Source organism: Hipposideros armiger, unplaced genomic scaffold (genome assembly GCF_001890085.2).
Source record: "Hipposideros armiger isolate ML-2016 unplaced genomic scaffold, ASM189008v1 scaffold_59, whole genome shotgun sequence".
Taxonomy (NCBI): Eukaryota; Metazoa; Chordata; class Mammalia; order Chiroptera; family Hipposideridae; genus Hipposideros; species Hipposideros armiger.
In genome coordinates this window covers 4,764,810-4,781,080 of record NW_017731409.1, presented here as the reverse complement: position 1 = coordinate 4,781,080, position 16,271 = coordinate 4,764,810, and the positions used below count along the sequence as shown (strand labels likewise).

General features: G+C 41.7%; 2 protein-coding genes across 2 annotated transcripts in view; both read left to right on the top strand.

The window, feature by feature from the left end:
- Positions 1–5,736, top strand: part of MTHFD1 (methylenetetrahydrofolate dehydrogenase, cyclohydrolase and formyltetrahydrofolate synthetase 1) — a 70,411-nt gene extending 64,675 nt beyond the window's left edge. Inside the window, exons 25-26 of the mRNA XM_019641284.1 lie at positions 4,763–4,870; positions 5,559–5,736. Coding sequence (XP_019496829.1) covers positions 4,763–4,870; positions 5,559–5,720 — 270 coding nt within the window. The 3' untranslated portion in view covers positions 5,721–5,736. The remainder of the gene's footprint in view (positions 1–4,762; positions 4,871–5,558) is intronic.
- AKAP5 (A-kinase anchoring protein 5) lies at positions 1,449–12,429 on the top strand. Its single transcript, XM_019641302.1, has 2 exons — positions 1,449–1,653; positions 8,492–12,429. Exon 2 carries the CDS (start codon positions 8,752–8,754, stop codon positions 10,057–10,059), a length of 1,308 nt encoding a protein of 435 aa, XP_019496847.1. The 5' UTR covers positions 1,449–1,653; positions 8,492–8,751; the 3' UTR covers positions 10,060–12,429.
- The last annotated feature ends 3,842 nt before the right edge of the window (positions 12,430–16,271 follow it).

Sequence of the window (16,271 nt, the reverse complement as noted above, 5' to 3'; positions counted from 1 at the left end):
GGCTTCTTTAAAGTTCAAAATTGTCAGTAAGCAGGGTTAACAGCCCATCTGAGGATATAAAAGACATTTTCATAGATGTTTAATGAATGAACAAAGGTAAATTGAATTCTTTTTTTAAAAAAATTGAATTATTATAACTAAACTAGACACTTATGGGTTTTCCTGTTTTATAGCTCTTGTCTCTTATCTGTAAATTTAAGATCTTGACAACTTAGATTCAGCTTTGCTATTGTATCCTAATAGTTCTTTCCTTAAGCCTGAGTGAAAGCTATAGAATCTTACAAAGGTAAAATATATTCCTGGAAAAACATCCAAAAATGGATAACTGAGATTTACTCTCCCAAGATCATGATCCTATTGAGGAAAGGAGGTAAGGATAACTGCTGTTCAGTTCTTCCCTCCACCATAATAGTTCTTCATCTGGATGGTGTGCCTGGGAGGGGACAGAGGAGGCAAGGGAGAGTGCGTCCTGCAGGATTGCCCTTGTAAGTAATATGAAACCCAAAGCAAGTCACCCTAAGCTCTCATAGCGACACCTTTTACCGGTGTGAATGAAAACAGTGTGTTACATGTACAAATAAAAGCTTGTGGCGCTTTTCACTATGGCTAGCAACTTGTTTAAAGACTCAGAAAATGTATGAAAATAACCCACCAGTCATGCCAGCAGTAGATAGATGTTGCCTGTGCCCTTTGCTCTGATTGGGACTGGAATTGCAAGGAAAGCCATCTCCTGTACTCCACACCCACCCCATCCCACCCCCTTAATCGAGGGACAAGGTTAAGTTGGCATCTAGGAATATCCTGAAGGGAAACAGATAACTTGCAAGCTACCTCAACTTAGTCTTGGAAATATATAAAGGATAAAAGATGGATGGGGTGGGGCTGGGTTCCTGTGTCCTTCTGATCTTGTCCACACACAGGTTGTATCATCTCTACCTGCCCCCTAGGCTAGGGAGACAAGACTAAGGCTTGGGTCTCTGACAGCCTGTTTGGCAATGAACCATGATAACCTCATTACACTCACACCCACTCCTGGGAAAGTTTTGTTTTTTCTGTTTCAATTCACGTATGTAATTTTCTCTCGAAACAAACGAGATTGCATGCTGCAGTTTTGAATCCTACCTTTAAAATGTGATGTCTGCTGTGCCTTTAAATATTCGGGGTGTGTGTGGGGGGGCGGTATTTATAATAGGAGTGCCTATAATTTAAAACCAGATTTTGCTACTTTGCGTCTCAGAAAATGCGGAGATCATCACTACTTGGGTCCCCTCCCCATCGGTGGCCCACCTGCCCTTCCCCGGATGCTGTCGCGCTGCGTGAATTCGCGCCCAGGCTAGGAGCGCGAAGCTCTGCTCCCACGTGGCTGGCCAGACTGCTCGCAGGTGGACCTGCTGATCCCCGCCCCCTCCCTCTCCCCCATCCGCCCACCGACCCTGGCTCCGCCCCTCTCCCGCCCGCTCAGCGCGCATTGGTGCCGCCGGCTGTCAGTTCCCGCGTTCTGGGGAGGGGGCGCCGCCAGGCTGCGGTCTTTCTGCAGAGGACTGCTCGCTCCGGGTGCCACCGTAGCTTACTGGCTGTCTAGGTACCAGGCCTGGCGAGCGACCCCCAACCTGGGCAGCATGGACTCCCGGGTCAGGAACCTCGGCGGCCTGGGTGAGTGAAGGAGGGCAAGGGGGTTGAGGGGGAAGAGGGTGCAGGCCAGTGCCTGGTCCGCTGACCGCCTGCGCGGCGGGGTGGGCCGAAAGTGTCGGCTGGACCCCCGAAATATGCGTGCCCCGGAGATGACCGGGGTAGGAACTGGGAAGGTCATTTGTCCGCAGGAATCTCTAGCTTGCGCGACCCTCATCAGCCCTACCCACCTACCCTCCGTAGCCATCCAGTTCGCCCTAGAAGCATGGGTTGCCGGTAGATTTCTCCTTCTTTGCCCTTTATTTGAGGAAATGTGATTTTGGGTTCCCGGCATTATAATTGTGCAGATAGCTAGAAGCTGGGTTGTCTGTTGCACGCCCCCGGCACTTTCCTTTTTGAGTAGTTTATCCTGCGCTCTAGCTCCTGCCATAAGGAGCATCAGCCTGAACGAGAGACGCCTTCCTCCCGGAGGAAGCTTCGTGGTCCATGTCTGGTGCTGGGAGAATCATTGCTTTCCTCAGGGAGTGGTCGCTCTTTGCCTCCGCGCTTCTCTGCTCAGGGGCAAAGGGGAAGGGGCATCTTCCATGGCGATGGATTCTATCAGGAAATGACAGCAGGGACTTTAAGATTCCTGAGGCGATAAAATGACCGTGGCAGGCTAAGGACGAATCATTTGCAGTCTAACATTTCGCAAAGTTTTAATGTCTGCAGACTGCATTTTCCCCATTTTAGTTTTCTGTTTGGTGTTTGTTTTATATCTACAGTGTGATAATCTTTCAAGTGAGCTTCTCAAGCAGTGTCTTTGAGCAATTCATGTTAGTTTCAAATGATACATTCCTAAACATGACCTGATTTCAATATTTCTGTTAATTATACATCCTCTGGTTAATTAAAGTTCTCAGGCGCTGAGAACTCACAAGAGGGGAGAAGACTTAAAGAGAGCTATAATCAGCTGTAGTTCTACTTATGGAAGCATTACATGAGGAGGGACACTAAAAATGTTCATATTTTAGTTCCATCATTGTTTTAGGATGACTTTGTCTTTCTGCCAGAGGCATGGAGTATGTGCCACCCAACCTAAGGGAATATTTACTTAGATCATAAACCGATTTTCAGAGTTCCAATTCCTTCTGTGGTTCATAGAACTAGCCTACCCAAATGAACTTTAAACAATGAAAGATTTACAGGGGAAAAAAGTACAACAGGTGAGCCCCTTTGCTTATTTTAGGACATCCATCAACTAAAATTCATAGGATTTTTTTTAGATGATCACCTCATCTCTGTTCGTTGGTACAGTCATACCATTTTGTGGATTAATTTTTAAATATACCTTTATATTTATATATAACTAATCGGTTTGCCAGTTGTGCAGCTTATCATTTATATTTGGCTTTCAAATTAGTTCCAAAACCAAGAAAATAAAGTATAAGGAATTTCAAAATCTTGATTTTAAAATAGCAAGAACTCAGCCTAATCTTGATTCTAGGAATTGATGGGCTACATTATGGTTAAATAACCATTAAACATTTAAAAAATTTTTTTAAAAATATTTTATTGGGGAATTGGGGGAGGGGACCAGCCAAGTAGTTGTTCTTCAATCTTCGTTGTGGAGGGTGCCAGTCACCATCTGGCTTCCGTCGGCAGCTCGTGGCCTCTAAACTCAAGGTGCTGTGTTCAATCTTAGTTGCGGGTGGGCGTAGCCACCATCCCATGCAGGAGTCGAACCAGCAGCCTTGTTAAGAGCGCAAGTATATCCACTGAGCCATCCGGGCAGCAGCTCAGCTCAAGGTGCTGAGTTCAGTCTTCATTGCAGGTGGGCATAGCCCACAATCGAACTGGCAATCTTGTTACACCAGCTGAGCCATCCTGCCACCTGTTGGCAGCTCAGTGACATCTCAGCTCGGGCGCAATGTCACTGGCCTATGTGGGAATCCAACCTGGCGGCCCTGTTGCTCAGAGTTCGAGCTCTTAAGCCAACTCTTAACCAACTGAGCCACTCTGCTGGCCCCATTTTTAAAATTTTTGACTAGTGACTCAAGTGCAGATTAACATCTCCACACAATTCATTTTTCTGATGAAACTCTTAAAGCACAGTTTTAGAGCATGGGCTTCAGAAGCAGAAATAGACAATCTTGGGTTGAATCTGAGCTCTGTTACCCACCAGCTTTGTAATCTCGGATAAGTTGCTTCACCTCTCTAAGCCTCTTCATTTGTAGATGGTGATACCACCACCTTCTCATTTTGTAATGTTGTAGGGAGGATTAGAGATGTATGTAAAAGTGCAAAAGTGCTTAGCACTTCCAAATACGCAGAATTTGCTCAATAAATGTCAGCCCTTATTATCATTCACTCTTACTGATCTTCAACTATGTGCTTGTAATGGAAAATGTTTGAACAGCAAATACTTAGAAAAAAATGTCAACATTATACAACTAGATTTAAGAGTGGAGAATGACAGTAATGTTAAAATTTCCCCAGAGTATGTATGAAGAGTAGCACTTCACCTCCTTGATGGAATGTACAGTTTTAGAATGGAAACCTTGTGGTATAATGGAAAAAACATTGGAAGGTCAATGTCTTCAGTTCTAACTCTGGCCATGACCTTATCTAACTGTGTGGCTTTCTGCAAGCCAATGCCCGTTCTTCAGCCTGACTGGATTTGATTAATCTCAAATAATCTCTAAGATCTCTTGCAGCTTCAGAATTCTTTATTGCATGTAATAAAAATTACACTAACTTGCTTATCACCTTACATTCATTGTTTTTTGTTGTTGGTTTTTGTTAACTTACAATTCAGAGTCATAAATAATTCATTTATTTGACAGCATAACTCAAGAATTGGTAAAATAGTATCAGATTTGCAGAGTAATCAAAAATGGAAATTTAACAAAGAGAATAGAGCAAAATACATTCACATTGAAATGTTNGTTTTCCACATGTAAAATCTGGGTCTTGGTATTAAAAGAAAATGTTTTTAACCCAGTAAACCTCAAACTATTCGCATATCTGTGTATGCCTAGAGAAACATCGCCTGGCCCTTTTGGGGACTCTGATCTGGAATGTGGCCGTGTCCTGGTTAAGCGTCCTCCTGAGTGTCCAGTCATGGCCTCCCCCCCTCTCTCCTGTCTCTTAGCTCCCCGTTGAGGATAAAATCAGGATCATTGCGCAGAAGATCTATGGGGCAGACGACATTGAATTGCTCCCCGAAGCTCAGCACAAAGTGGAAGTCTACACAAAGCAGGTAGATGTTTGGTTGGTTTGTTCTTTCATGTGTTTAGAAAGCAGGCCTTGGAGTCAGAATCCCAGAGTCCTCCCAGCCCTGCTAAGCACCCACTGCTTCACTTCTCTGAGCGGCAGCCTTTTCTCCTCTGAGATACTGGGATTGGATTCGGTGATCCAGTCCCAAGTTGTTTATCTACCCATAGGTGGTACATGAGTGTATGGAAAAGCCATGAGGAGATACGAAATGTCTTACTAAAATATTGAGAGTCTGTCTTCAATTGTATCTTCATGTCTCCAAACTGTCATTTTTTTTTTTTTAAGCTGAGCCATCCTGCCACCTGTTGGCAGCCTAGCGGCTGCTCATCTCAGGCCGGGCATCAAACCGCTGTTGCTCAGAGCTCAAACTCTTGAGCTCTTAACCAACTGAGCCACTCGTCCGGCCAAACTGTCATTTTTAATTGGTTATATAGACAAAAATAAAATACTCGAGGAATACAGTTGTGAGTACTTACCTCCCTCGCCCAACAGATTCTTTCCCTTTTTTGGTCTCTAATAACTAAGCTGGAGGGCGGTGAGGTGGAGGTGGATATAAAGGGAGTGGAGACGTTCAAATAAATTGAAGGATGCATATCCTCACAGTGCCCAGATGTTCTTTGTTTTGGGGTCAGCTTGTCATTCGTCCTGCTCCTGTTCCCTCCTTTCCCCAGGGCTTTGGGAATCTGCCCATTTGCATGGCCAAGACGCACCTGTCCTTGTCGCATAACCCAGAAGAGAAAGGTGTGCCTACAGGCTTTGTCCTGCCCATCCGTGACATCCGCGCCAGTGTTGGGGCTGGTTTCCTGTACCCCCTGGTAGGAACGGTAAGTTAGTGCTACAGGCAAAGAGGAGTGCTTGCTCTTCTGTGCTTTTTGCCTTAAATTGATTGCTGAAGCCATTAAGCCGATGCCAAGTGAGCAGGGTTCATTGCTGAGGAGAAAGTTGGAGTCGGGCCTGTTATGATTAATCCCCTTCTGTGGACCATCTTGGTGCCAGTTCAAGGATGACGCCATGACTGCTTGTACTGAATAACAATTCTGTTTCCAGTGGCAGTATGACCTTGGCTGAATCCAGGGTGGGCTAATTGATAAGCTGTCGTAGTGCTTATATATAATCACAACTGACATTTATTGGGCACCTTTCAGAGATTAACTCAATCCTCCCAACAGCCCTGTGAGGTAGGGACAGAGGCTGTGCATCTCCTGCGACTTCCTGAGAGGCCCAGAGCTGAGGCCTGAAATCCAGGGAATTTGTTGTTTTTGAGTAAAGAATTTCCCCCTTAAAATGCAAATGAACCCTGTAAATGTGAAAGATGAGGTTGGTTATTTACACTTCAAGATGAATTATCAAATGCCTCATCTTGTGGGTTTTATGCGTATTAAAGGAGGATAATTGCAAATAGGGAGGTAGAGGAATGCTTAAGGACATAATTGCAGTTTGGACAAACTTTGTCCCAGGGTTAACACTGATCCTGTGCCCAGTTTCCCCCCTTAGATCGCCCATATCCTGTATCTGCAGGTTGTACTTAACCTGCAATGCAGGATTAGAGTATTAAACTAAGCCAATAGACAATGAAAAAGAAACCAATAGATCTCCTTTGGGGGCTATATTCTTTCAATGTAGTAAGAAAGTGGTTAGGAGGTGGTGTTATAGAGTCAAAGTATGTAACATTAAAGCCGAATCCTGTTGTCACCTCTGCTGACTTTGGACAAGTTATTAAAGATGTGAGCCCTGCGTCTCTCAGCTCTCAGTGTGGGGCCATCTCATGGCATAAAGGTGGTCAGACAAGAGCCTGCAAACCAGTGCCCCTCGGCCACTCCAGAGAGCGGGAGGCTTAGCTTTGTTATGATGTTCATCAGTCCTTGGCTTTGTAGAAATTCCCTCTTAATAGGAACATTAAACCATTTACCCAGCACCTTAAATATTGCAAAAACGTATTCTTTCTGGAGAAATTGTCAGTAGCTGCCAGCTAAAAGAGCAGTAGCTACAGTCCGTATTGTCACTTTTGATGTCTGCGTGCCAGAGGGGTGACTCTAGAGATGAAAGCAAAACTGAAAGTGGTCAGGCCAGTGAGGGTTTGCCTGTCGTTCAGAGAGAAACACAGTCTGCCCAGCTCAAGACTGTCGTCTAGAACAAAGCTTAGAGGCCAACTTGGACGAAGACATTTCCTCACATAACTGAGATAGCGTAACAGTCACTATTCTTAATGTCTCCTAATTACTGTTCAGGCCTGAACAGGACTCAGATGATTTGACTATTTTATGTATTAATTTAAGATGTGGTGACTTCTTTTCGAAGTTCTATATCCAAGCTCATGTGTGTATGTACATTTAAGGTTTTTTTTCTGATTATCATTATGACCAATGTGTTTTGGGGGGAAAAAAATCCTCTTTGGGAAAGAGTAAAAATGCCGAAAATCCTCATCACTGTTTTGGGGACCATCTTTAGAATTTTCTGCCAACGTGCTCATGCATGTCTGTGTCAATGGGCACTCGTCCTTTGTCTTTATAATGTCATCTTCAGGCTTCCCTGCTAGGAATGGGGAGCCGTCCCTTCCTTTCCCCACACCCAGCAGTTGCTAATCTCTTTCAGAGTTTGAGCACAGAGACTAATATAGTATGTTCTGGGGAGTATTGATTGGCACTCAGATGTCAGACTTAGGCTTTCTAAAGTGTAGATGTTTTGTTTTACAGAAGGTGACTCACCCATTTCTGTGACATTTTTATAGTTAATTTGTAGAAGTTCAGCTTAAACTCTTTTCCTGTCTGGGTCTGACTTGGAACCTGTGTGTCTTCATTATATAGGACATTGTCACAGATAAAAATATACTGAGTTTTCAGTTACAAGCCTTATGAATTTGCATCTAAGTAGATATCTGTCGAAGCCAAGCCTTTAGAAAAGAAGCAAGAGCAAATATAATGCATAAGCATTACAAGTTCAGCTTTAGAAGGCCAAATTGGCCCAGAAAACATAGTGATTGGAAGACCATCTAGATTATGTACAGAAATGGCTTGGCCCAAGTTACGGGATACTAATTCCTAATGTTGTGTTGCTNGACAAGTTGCTGTCGTTTTGTTCTTCAGTCTAGTAGTGGAGGACGTTGCTTCACTGGCCCAAGTTGGCACCATCATTGCGCTCTTCCCAGGCAAGTCACATCAGTCACCGGCTTCTGGACGGCCGCTCACACCGGCTGCAGGCCGTTCACACTGGCTGCTGGCTACACACGGCAGCCCATGGCAACCCACTGCCACAGGGGCTGCAGCCTACGCTGTTGCCAGCGAGTCACAGCAGCCCAGCTCCAGGTTGAGCTGTTGTTCAGCATCTTAGCTGTGAAGGGCAGTGTCACTGGCCCTCATATGTGGGATCCGAACCGGGGCCCTCTGGCGTCCCAAGCCAGTTCTTAACCATCGCACCACTTGGCCGGCCCTTGAAATCTTTTTGATAGGGCAAAAGTTAACCCCAATATTTATTCTCCAGTCATTTTCAGTATGTTATTATATGGGAAAGATGTCTGGTTTTATCATATACATTCAACGGAAATAGTCTTTATAGAAATCAATAGACTGATGATGGTGAAATAAAATACTTTCTTTTCTCTCTTCAGGTTGATCTTTAAACAAAACAAAAATCTATCAAGTAAAGGGCTTTCATGAAGAAATGAAAGAGATAAATTACAAGTAATAGAGAAAGCAGGCATTTGTATACAGGAGAAACCACCTCAAACAACTGTATGGAGTAAGACGAAAGGAGTGAGTACACTCAGAAGAAATTTTTCTTAGTGTGATATTTTTTCCCACTTTTATTGTCATCAACAGCTGCTAAGGAAGAGAGAATATCATTTCCTGGAAAAAGTGTAACATAAAAATGGAGCCCCCAGTTTCTGAAATTCAGGTAGAAACCAAAGATGAGAAGAGATCAGCGGAAGTTAGTCCTCAGGATGAGAGGCAGGAGGGAAAAGCATCGATGCTTTGCTTCAAGAGAAGAAAGAAATCAGCCAAAGCAATGAAGCCCAAAGCTGGCTCTGAAGCTGCTGATGTGGCAAGGAAATGTCGCCCAGAAACAGCCTCTGATCAGCCACAGCCCCCAGGGGGAGCCTGGGCCTCCATCAAACATCTTGTAACACGCAGGAAAAGGTCAGAGTCTTCAAAGCAGCAAAAGCCCTCTGAGGCTAAAGTGCAACCTGAAATCAATGCTGAGGATGTTGACCTTTCTAAACAAAAGGCAAAATCCAGACTTAAGATTCCCTGCATAAAATTCTCAAAGAGGGAGAAAAGAAGTAATCATTCCAAAATTATAGAAGATGCAGACCGCAGCATCAGAGTTCATGGAGAGGCTGAAAGGTTGGATACGAAAACTCCAACCCAATCAGGTGACCAGGCACCAAAGACCAAGTCGATCCAGGATGGAAGTGGAGAATTCTCCCAGAAAGGGGGTGATGAGGTCTGTGAATCAAACGTGAGCAACAGCATAACTTCTCCTGGAGAGGAAGTGGTTTCAGTAGAACTTGGTTTAGATCCAGAGCACTCTGCAATTCACACAGGAACTCTAGTCCTTGAAAAAGAGGTTGAAAAGATTGAGGAAGAACAAAGTGTCCAACCCCAGCAAGCAAGCCCACTGGAGACTTCAGAAACAGAACAGCAGTTACCCGCCGCTTCGGATGCTCCCCCATCACCTGCGGATGCTCCCCCATCACCTGCAACCCCAGAGCAACAAATTGGGGACGAAGCCAGAAACAATACCCTAGAAAGTGAACCAAATTGGAGAGACTATGAAAGTGGAGAGATTGTAGCTGAAGTGAGTAAGCCAGAGGAGTCTGAACTGAGCCAGGAATCAGATTTTAAAGAAATTGAGATCAACGCAGAGAAACCCAAACCAGAAGAAAGCAAAAGAATGGAGCCAATTGCTATTATTATTACGGACACTGAAATCAGTGAATTTGACGTTAAGAAATCTAAAAATGTCCCTAAGCAGTTCTTAATTTCAACTGAAAATGAGCAAGTAGGGGTTTTTGCTAATGATAGTGGTTTTGAGGGTAGAACTTCAGAACAATATGAAACGCTCTTAATAGAAACAGCTTCCTCTCTTGTCAGCAATGCTATCCAGTTGTCTATAGAACAGCTGGTTAACGAAATGGCCTCTGACGATAATAAAATAAACAATCTTCTACAGTGACTTAATTTCCGGATCATGGGAGGGGGAAAAAAAAACTTTAATTATTCTACATATGTGTGGCATTTCTTATACAGAACAAATGAGACATTTTCACCTGTGGAATTTAAAGGTACAATTCCAGCACAGAAGTGCTAAAGAATTAATCATGTTTATAAAAACCCTTCCTACCACTAAAATGCACTCGCTTCTGGATTGGAGGAAGTCAGTACCGATTGCAATGCAAAGTGACATACAGGGAGTTGCTACATGGCATGTGGAGATCGGGGTGCCTGGGAGAAAGAAGATATATTTATTGAGCACGTACAGTATGCCATAATCACTCTACTGTCCTCTGATGTCACAAAGCCTGGTTTCCTTTTGATAGCTCAATCCTGTGTATAGGTTAATACTGCATTCGGTTTTCAAAAACTTTTTTGTTGTTGTTGCAGTGCACATTTATGTTGTTTAAAAAGGTGAATAAGGTGAGCTTTTTGTGTGTGAATATATGATTTCTAGTTGTTACACTCCTAGGCAGTAGTCTTACCTCAAAAAAATATTGCATTTTCCCAGTTTCAGCAGAATGTGCAGAATATGCTTGTTGAATTAGACATGAGTGATTTCCTAGTTTTGCTCAAGTCCCTTACAAAAGCCATTCACAAATTACCTCAAACCGGCAAATAATTACCCAGGGCAAAGCTGGGGAAACAGCGAGGGCATTTTCCCTCTCCATCTTTCTTTTGACCCAAAGAGACCTGTATAAATCCATTTCTGCATGGGATCATCTGCTGGAAAGTTAAAAAACAAAACAACAAAAATAAGTGGAATATTATTTTCCATCCAGGAGAAGGCAAACTTCCCAAGTAACAAGTTATCCCAGATAACATGGATTCATCTTGCAGGGTTATTAGAGACTGTATTCATCAACTCTCTTCAAAATGGGGGAGAGTGGATTCAAAGCCAGCCTGGCAGTAAAAGTCCTAGGAAATCATAAAAATTTAGTGAAAACATTATTCATTCTTGACCAAGTACAAGGATGAATAGAAAGCAAAAAGTTATTGCTAATGCACATTATATTTTAAATGTCAGTTTTCTTTCATTGTGCCTGACACCAGTAAAAAACATTTTACATGGACACTGAAAATTAACTTTTTCATCAGTTTTTTCAATCCAGCTAATAATCCCTTACCCAAAAATGAACTTCATATAACAAGAAGGGCTTATTTGCATTTTATTCTGTTATTTAAATCATCGATCTCATCAATGATTGCATTTTTTTTTTGAGAAAGTGATTCTATTTCAATCTTTTCTTGTGGCCATAATACTATAACACACTTCCTTACCTCACAGGTTAGGGTTCATATTGTATAAATCCCCCATTGTCTAAACTGAGTGACAGTGTTACTCTGAAAGTAGATGAAGTAATGAGCTTTCACTGGAGTTGTAAGGTATTTGTTAAAAAGGACTTGTACGTTCTTGGAGAAACGAATATACATTAGATTATTTTAAATGATCTGGTGACTTCTTGAATTACTTATGGATTGCATGTAGGAAGTATGTGCAAATTTGTCCTGTAGATTCTTCTGTTTCTGTAAGTACATATTGAGACCTCTGGCAGTTTGGAACTGAATCAGAGTTTGGAATTGAAGTAAATAATGGATATTGTTGGCACGATTCTTTGCTGAAGTGCAAAAGTATTCCCTCAGATTTTCCTACCCTCATGCTTATAACCTTGGGGTTGGGGTGACCCACCCAAATCCTTCAGTTTAGCAAAGTGAAAAGTGGATCTTTCAAAACACGTGAGCCAAGAAATTAATTTTTCATTGTAGAACTTTTAAAACAGTAAGAAAAAAAGACTGTTATGTCATCCTCCCTAAAACTACTTTTTAATTCACTATATGCGGTGCTAATGGACTTGGATAGCTACCAGCAAATATCATACTTAAAACTGAACAATTTAAAAATCTGGTTAAAGCTGGTGCATTTTATAGTGTTCTGAAAAATCCTGCCTTCATTTACTGCAAGAATGGCTCAAGCCAATATACTTGCATTTTTAGTAACCTCTCCGAGCAAAAAGCACAGCACTTAAGTTATTGAAAATATAACATTTTGAAAGGTTTAAGCATATTTATTTGGGAGTTATAAAATCATACTAGGTAAATATGTGTGATGAATTTATTTTTGTTAAGAAAGTAACATTTTATCTAGTCCTATGTTTCTACTATCCTCCCACCCCAACTGGTTTGATAGATATTTTTAGTTAGAATGTAATATAATTGTTTTTGTGATGAGATGTGTACTCTACTTGCATTTATTCTTAAGTGGTTTCTCCTCAATCTTTTCTATTGCGAATATCTGCTGAATTAAATAAGTACAATTCATTTGAAGAAGGAATCCAGAAATTAATCGGTTTCAATCTGATTACAATCATATATCTTCCACATGTCTAAATCCTGCTACAGTGAATTCTAAGGTGACCCAAATTGTTGTGTTATAGAAATAATTAGGAATCAGATGACTTAGATGTCTCTCATAAAATTTTTTTATTATAATGGTATTTATTTTAAGCAATTTTATTTTATATGCAAGACATTAAATAGCTTATTCAATTCATATCCATTTGACAATATTAAAACAATCATTTAAAAGGCAATTTAATAATACCACATTAATTTTCATTTAAATTTGGTGTGGCATAAATAGAGTTTTTAGTGGGGATTCAGTTTCTCTTTGAACTCAGAATTTTACAAGGCTGGTTGGTTTATCATATACTTGTTAATTTTCTTTTAGCATATATCTTCCCCCCCTTTTAAAAGTCAAGCATTATTAACTTTGCTTTACAACCCAGCAAATATGAAAATCCCCCTCTATTTTATGTAGCATTATTCACATAACATTTTTGCAGAGTACTTTATAGGATATAAAAATAGTACCCAGTAATATTTAGGTAATGGTAGCATAAAACAAAAGAACTTTCAAACAGAAATTATGTTCCCCGCCACCTCCTCCACCTCAAAGAATAATAAGCATGTGGCATAAATGGAGTTCTTCAGAAAAGCTCTCTGCATAATTTTCATTCAAGGTCATCTATTTGACAGCATTAAGTTTGTGACAATCTTAATTGGTCTGTTATTTAGTGGAGTCTTAAAAACTCTCTGATTTATTTTGGAGAGATTGCTTTTTCACCCGTATGTGTGAACCAGTCTTCCTGCTAAAGGCATTTCAAGATACGGATCATGAGAGGGCACCAGTCAAACTTGGTCTCTGCATGCAATTCCAAGTGAACTTCATACATTTCTAACTTCAAGTTGCCTTATTTTTTATTGATACCTAAGGATTTTTTTTTCAGGATTTACAGCAGAATTTTTAAAATAACTGTTAAGCTTTAGAATCCCATTGTTTGAAAGGACTCTTTTTATGTCAACTTTATTCAACTATGTAAAGCCTACGTTCTAATTTCATCTGATATGCAATACATCAGGGGTTGACTTTTCTGCCTGTCATTTCTTTTTCTTTTTTAAAGATTTTTATTGGGGAATTGGGGGAAGGGGAACAGCGTTGGGGAATCGGGGAAGGGGAACAGACAAGTTGCTGTCCCTCTGTTCTTCAGTCCAATTGTGGAGGACATTGCTTCACTGGCCCAAGTTGGCACCATCATTATGCTCTTCCTGGGCGAGGCAGATCAGTCGCCAGCTTCTGGACGGCCACTCGCGGCTGCTGCTGGCCGCTCACGTTGGCTGCTGGCTACACACGGTAGCCCATGGCAACCCACTGCCACAGGGGCTGCAGCCTACGCCATCGCCAGCAACCCACGGCAGCCCAACTCCAGGTTGAGCTGTTGTTCAGCATCTTAGCTGCAGAGGACAGTGTCACTAGCCCTCATATGTGGGATCTGAACCGGGGCCCTCTGGCTCTTAACCAACACGCCACTTGGCCAGCCCTCTGCCTGTCATTTCTGAATTTACAAAAAAAAAAAAAATCCTCATTTAAGGTTTAGAGTTATTTCAATTCAAATTCCTATGTTTTATTGTGGAACATGAAGTTTCTTATTTTACAGAATTCAAAATTTCAATATATAGTACATTTGATGGTGCATTTTTTAAATTTTTATAATGATCCTTATGTAATTAGCTAATAAAAAATTTATCAGGACACTACATAAAATTGAGATGTCCTGATTAAGTTCAATTTGATTCAACGCGTGTTGGGTATAACGCATGCCAAACACTGATAAAGGGAACAGGCTCCCTACCCTCCAAGAGCTCAACCTAGGGAGCAGCAGCAACAGGCCTGGGACAGAGGTTAAGGCAAAGAGCTACAGGAAACATAGTATCATGAGGGCCACAGAGCTGAGAATAAAGAGAAAATGATTAATTTTATCTGGTGTGGGGAGGTGGTCATATAAATACAGGGCTACTTTGAAAGCATTCTGTTTCTAAATAGTTCAACAGTGTATTCATTCTGGTTTGTGAACAGGTGCAGGAAAAAAAAAGCCTGTATAATGTTACATATTTATAGTTCTTTGTCTGTAAAGTGTTAAGTGAACGAGCTATTATGAAAGTAAAAATTCCATTTCATATTTCTCATTAAGATTAGTACTATATTACTGTGGATCAGATGCTATTAAAAAAATAATACTCTGTAGAAAAAAGGTTTTAACCTGACTTGATACATGTACTATTAATACAGAATAAATGTTATATTGGCTCATGTTTATTTACCCAAATCTTTTAAGAGAAACGTGATATATTACTTTCATGTCCTAAAACTCCAAAGATCACGCTGATGAAACTACTGGGTTAGCACTACCAAAAGGTCTATCCTACTGGGTGTGAGACAGACGCTATAAGGACACGCCTAACAGAACCCACCTCCAGCAGAGAGAAAACAGACACCTCGACCTTGAATTCAATTTCACTGAACTAAGTCCATGTATAGGGCAATTCTGGCTTGGATGCCTTCTATAAATTTAACTGAAGTGTGCTTGTTTTCATCATCTCTTGCTATACTCATTAGTTTGTCTTTTCTGCATTATATTAAACTGAATTGTTAATAATCTTTATGGTTTTCCAAGTAAGCAATCTTGACATGAAAATGCTCAAATTATTCAGATGGTGCCTGCTAAAGCTGGATGTTTCAGAAGTTCTTTTTACAAAGACCCTGATTTTATTCCCACGGTGACAACCCTGTTTTTTCTTAAGCACAGTCCAAGAATTAATAACTGGGCTCTTTGAAAGTGTGTACTTTCCAATCTCGAAACCAATTAAACTTGATAGTGCCTTAAAAGTCGTAAAATTAAACCTTGTTCCAAAGCAAAATGTCTTATTCATGTACAAACTCTGCACATAGGGTATTTAATATTTCTCTCTTTTTTTAAGATTTTTATTGGGGAATTGGGGGAAGGGGAACAGACAAGTTGCTGTCCTTTTTGTTCTTCAGTCTAGTTGTGGAGGACGTTGCTTCACCGACCCAAGTTGGCACCATCATTGCGCTTTTCCCAAGCGAGGCAGATCAGTCGCCGGCTTCTGGACGGCCGCTCACTGTGGCTGCTGGCCGCTCACACTGGCTGCTGGCCACTCACGTTGGCTGCTGGCTACACACGGTAGCCCATGGCAACCCACTGCCACAGGGGCTGCAGCCTACACCGTCACCGGCGACTCATGGCAGCCCAGCTCCAGGTTGAGCTGTTGTTCAGCATCTTAGCTGTGGAGGGCAGTGTCACTGGCCCTCATATGTGGGATCCAAACCGGGGCCCTCTGGCGTCCCAAGCCAGCTCTTAACCAACGCGCCACTCAGCCGGCCCTAATATTTCTCATTTTGCAGAACTGAAAAAGTTGTATTAAATCACATCTTTCTATTATAAAAGAAAGATACAGTACCTTTTGTAAAACGTGTCCTCACAGGCAATTCTGCTAATTTCTTTTTAGATCTACCTTTAATGCTGAAGTCTGGAGTCCCCAGCCCCTCAGCCCCTTTGTTTGTGAGTACTCGCTTTTCTTTTCCCCGCTGAAAGCTTGAGATCACCAGGTGTTAAGTTCCCAAGCTTAGGAGAATGAGTATACGTATGTTTGTACATGAGCACACTGCACATCCACAGAAAATCCTGAGCCAAAGCTGGGCATGGGCACCATGAATGATGAAGGAAAACCTAGGTGAGGGGAGGATGGTGCAGTGGCCCCCAGCCTGGAAAACTCCCAAACTGAAAACTGTCTCTGTATACAAATTCCAACCTATCC

Coding starts and splice junctions, on each gene's coding strand:
- AKAP5 (XM_019641302.1), top strand. CDS start 8,752: ATGGAGCCCCCAGTTTCTGAAATTCAGGTAGAAACCAAAGATGAGAAG.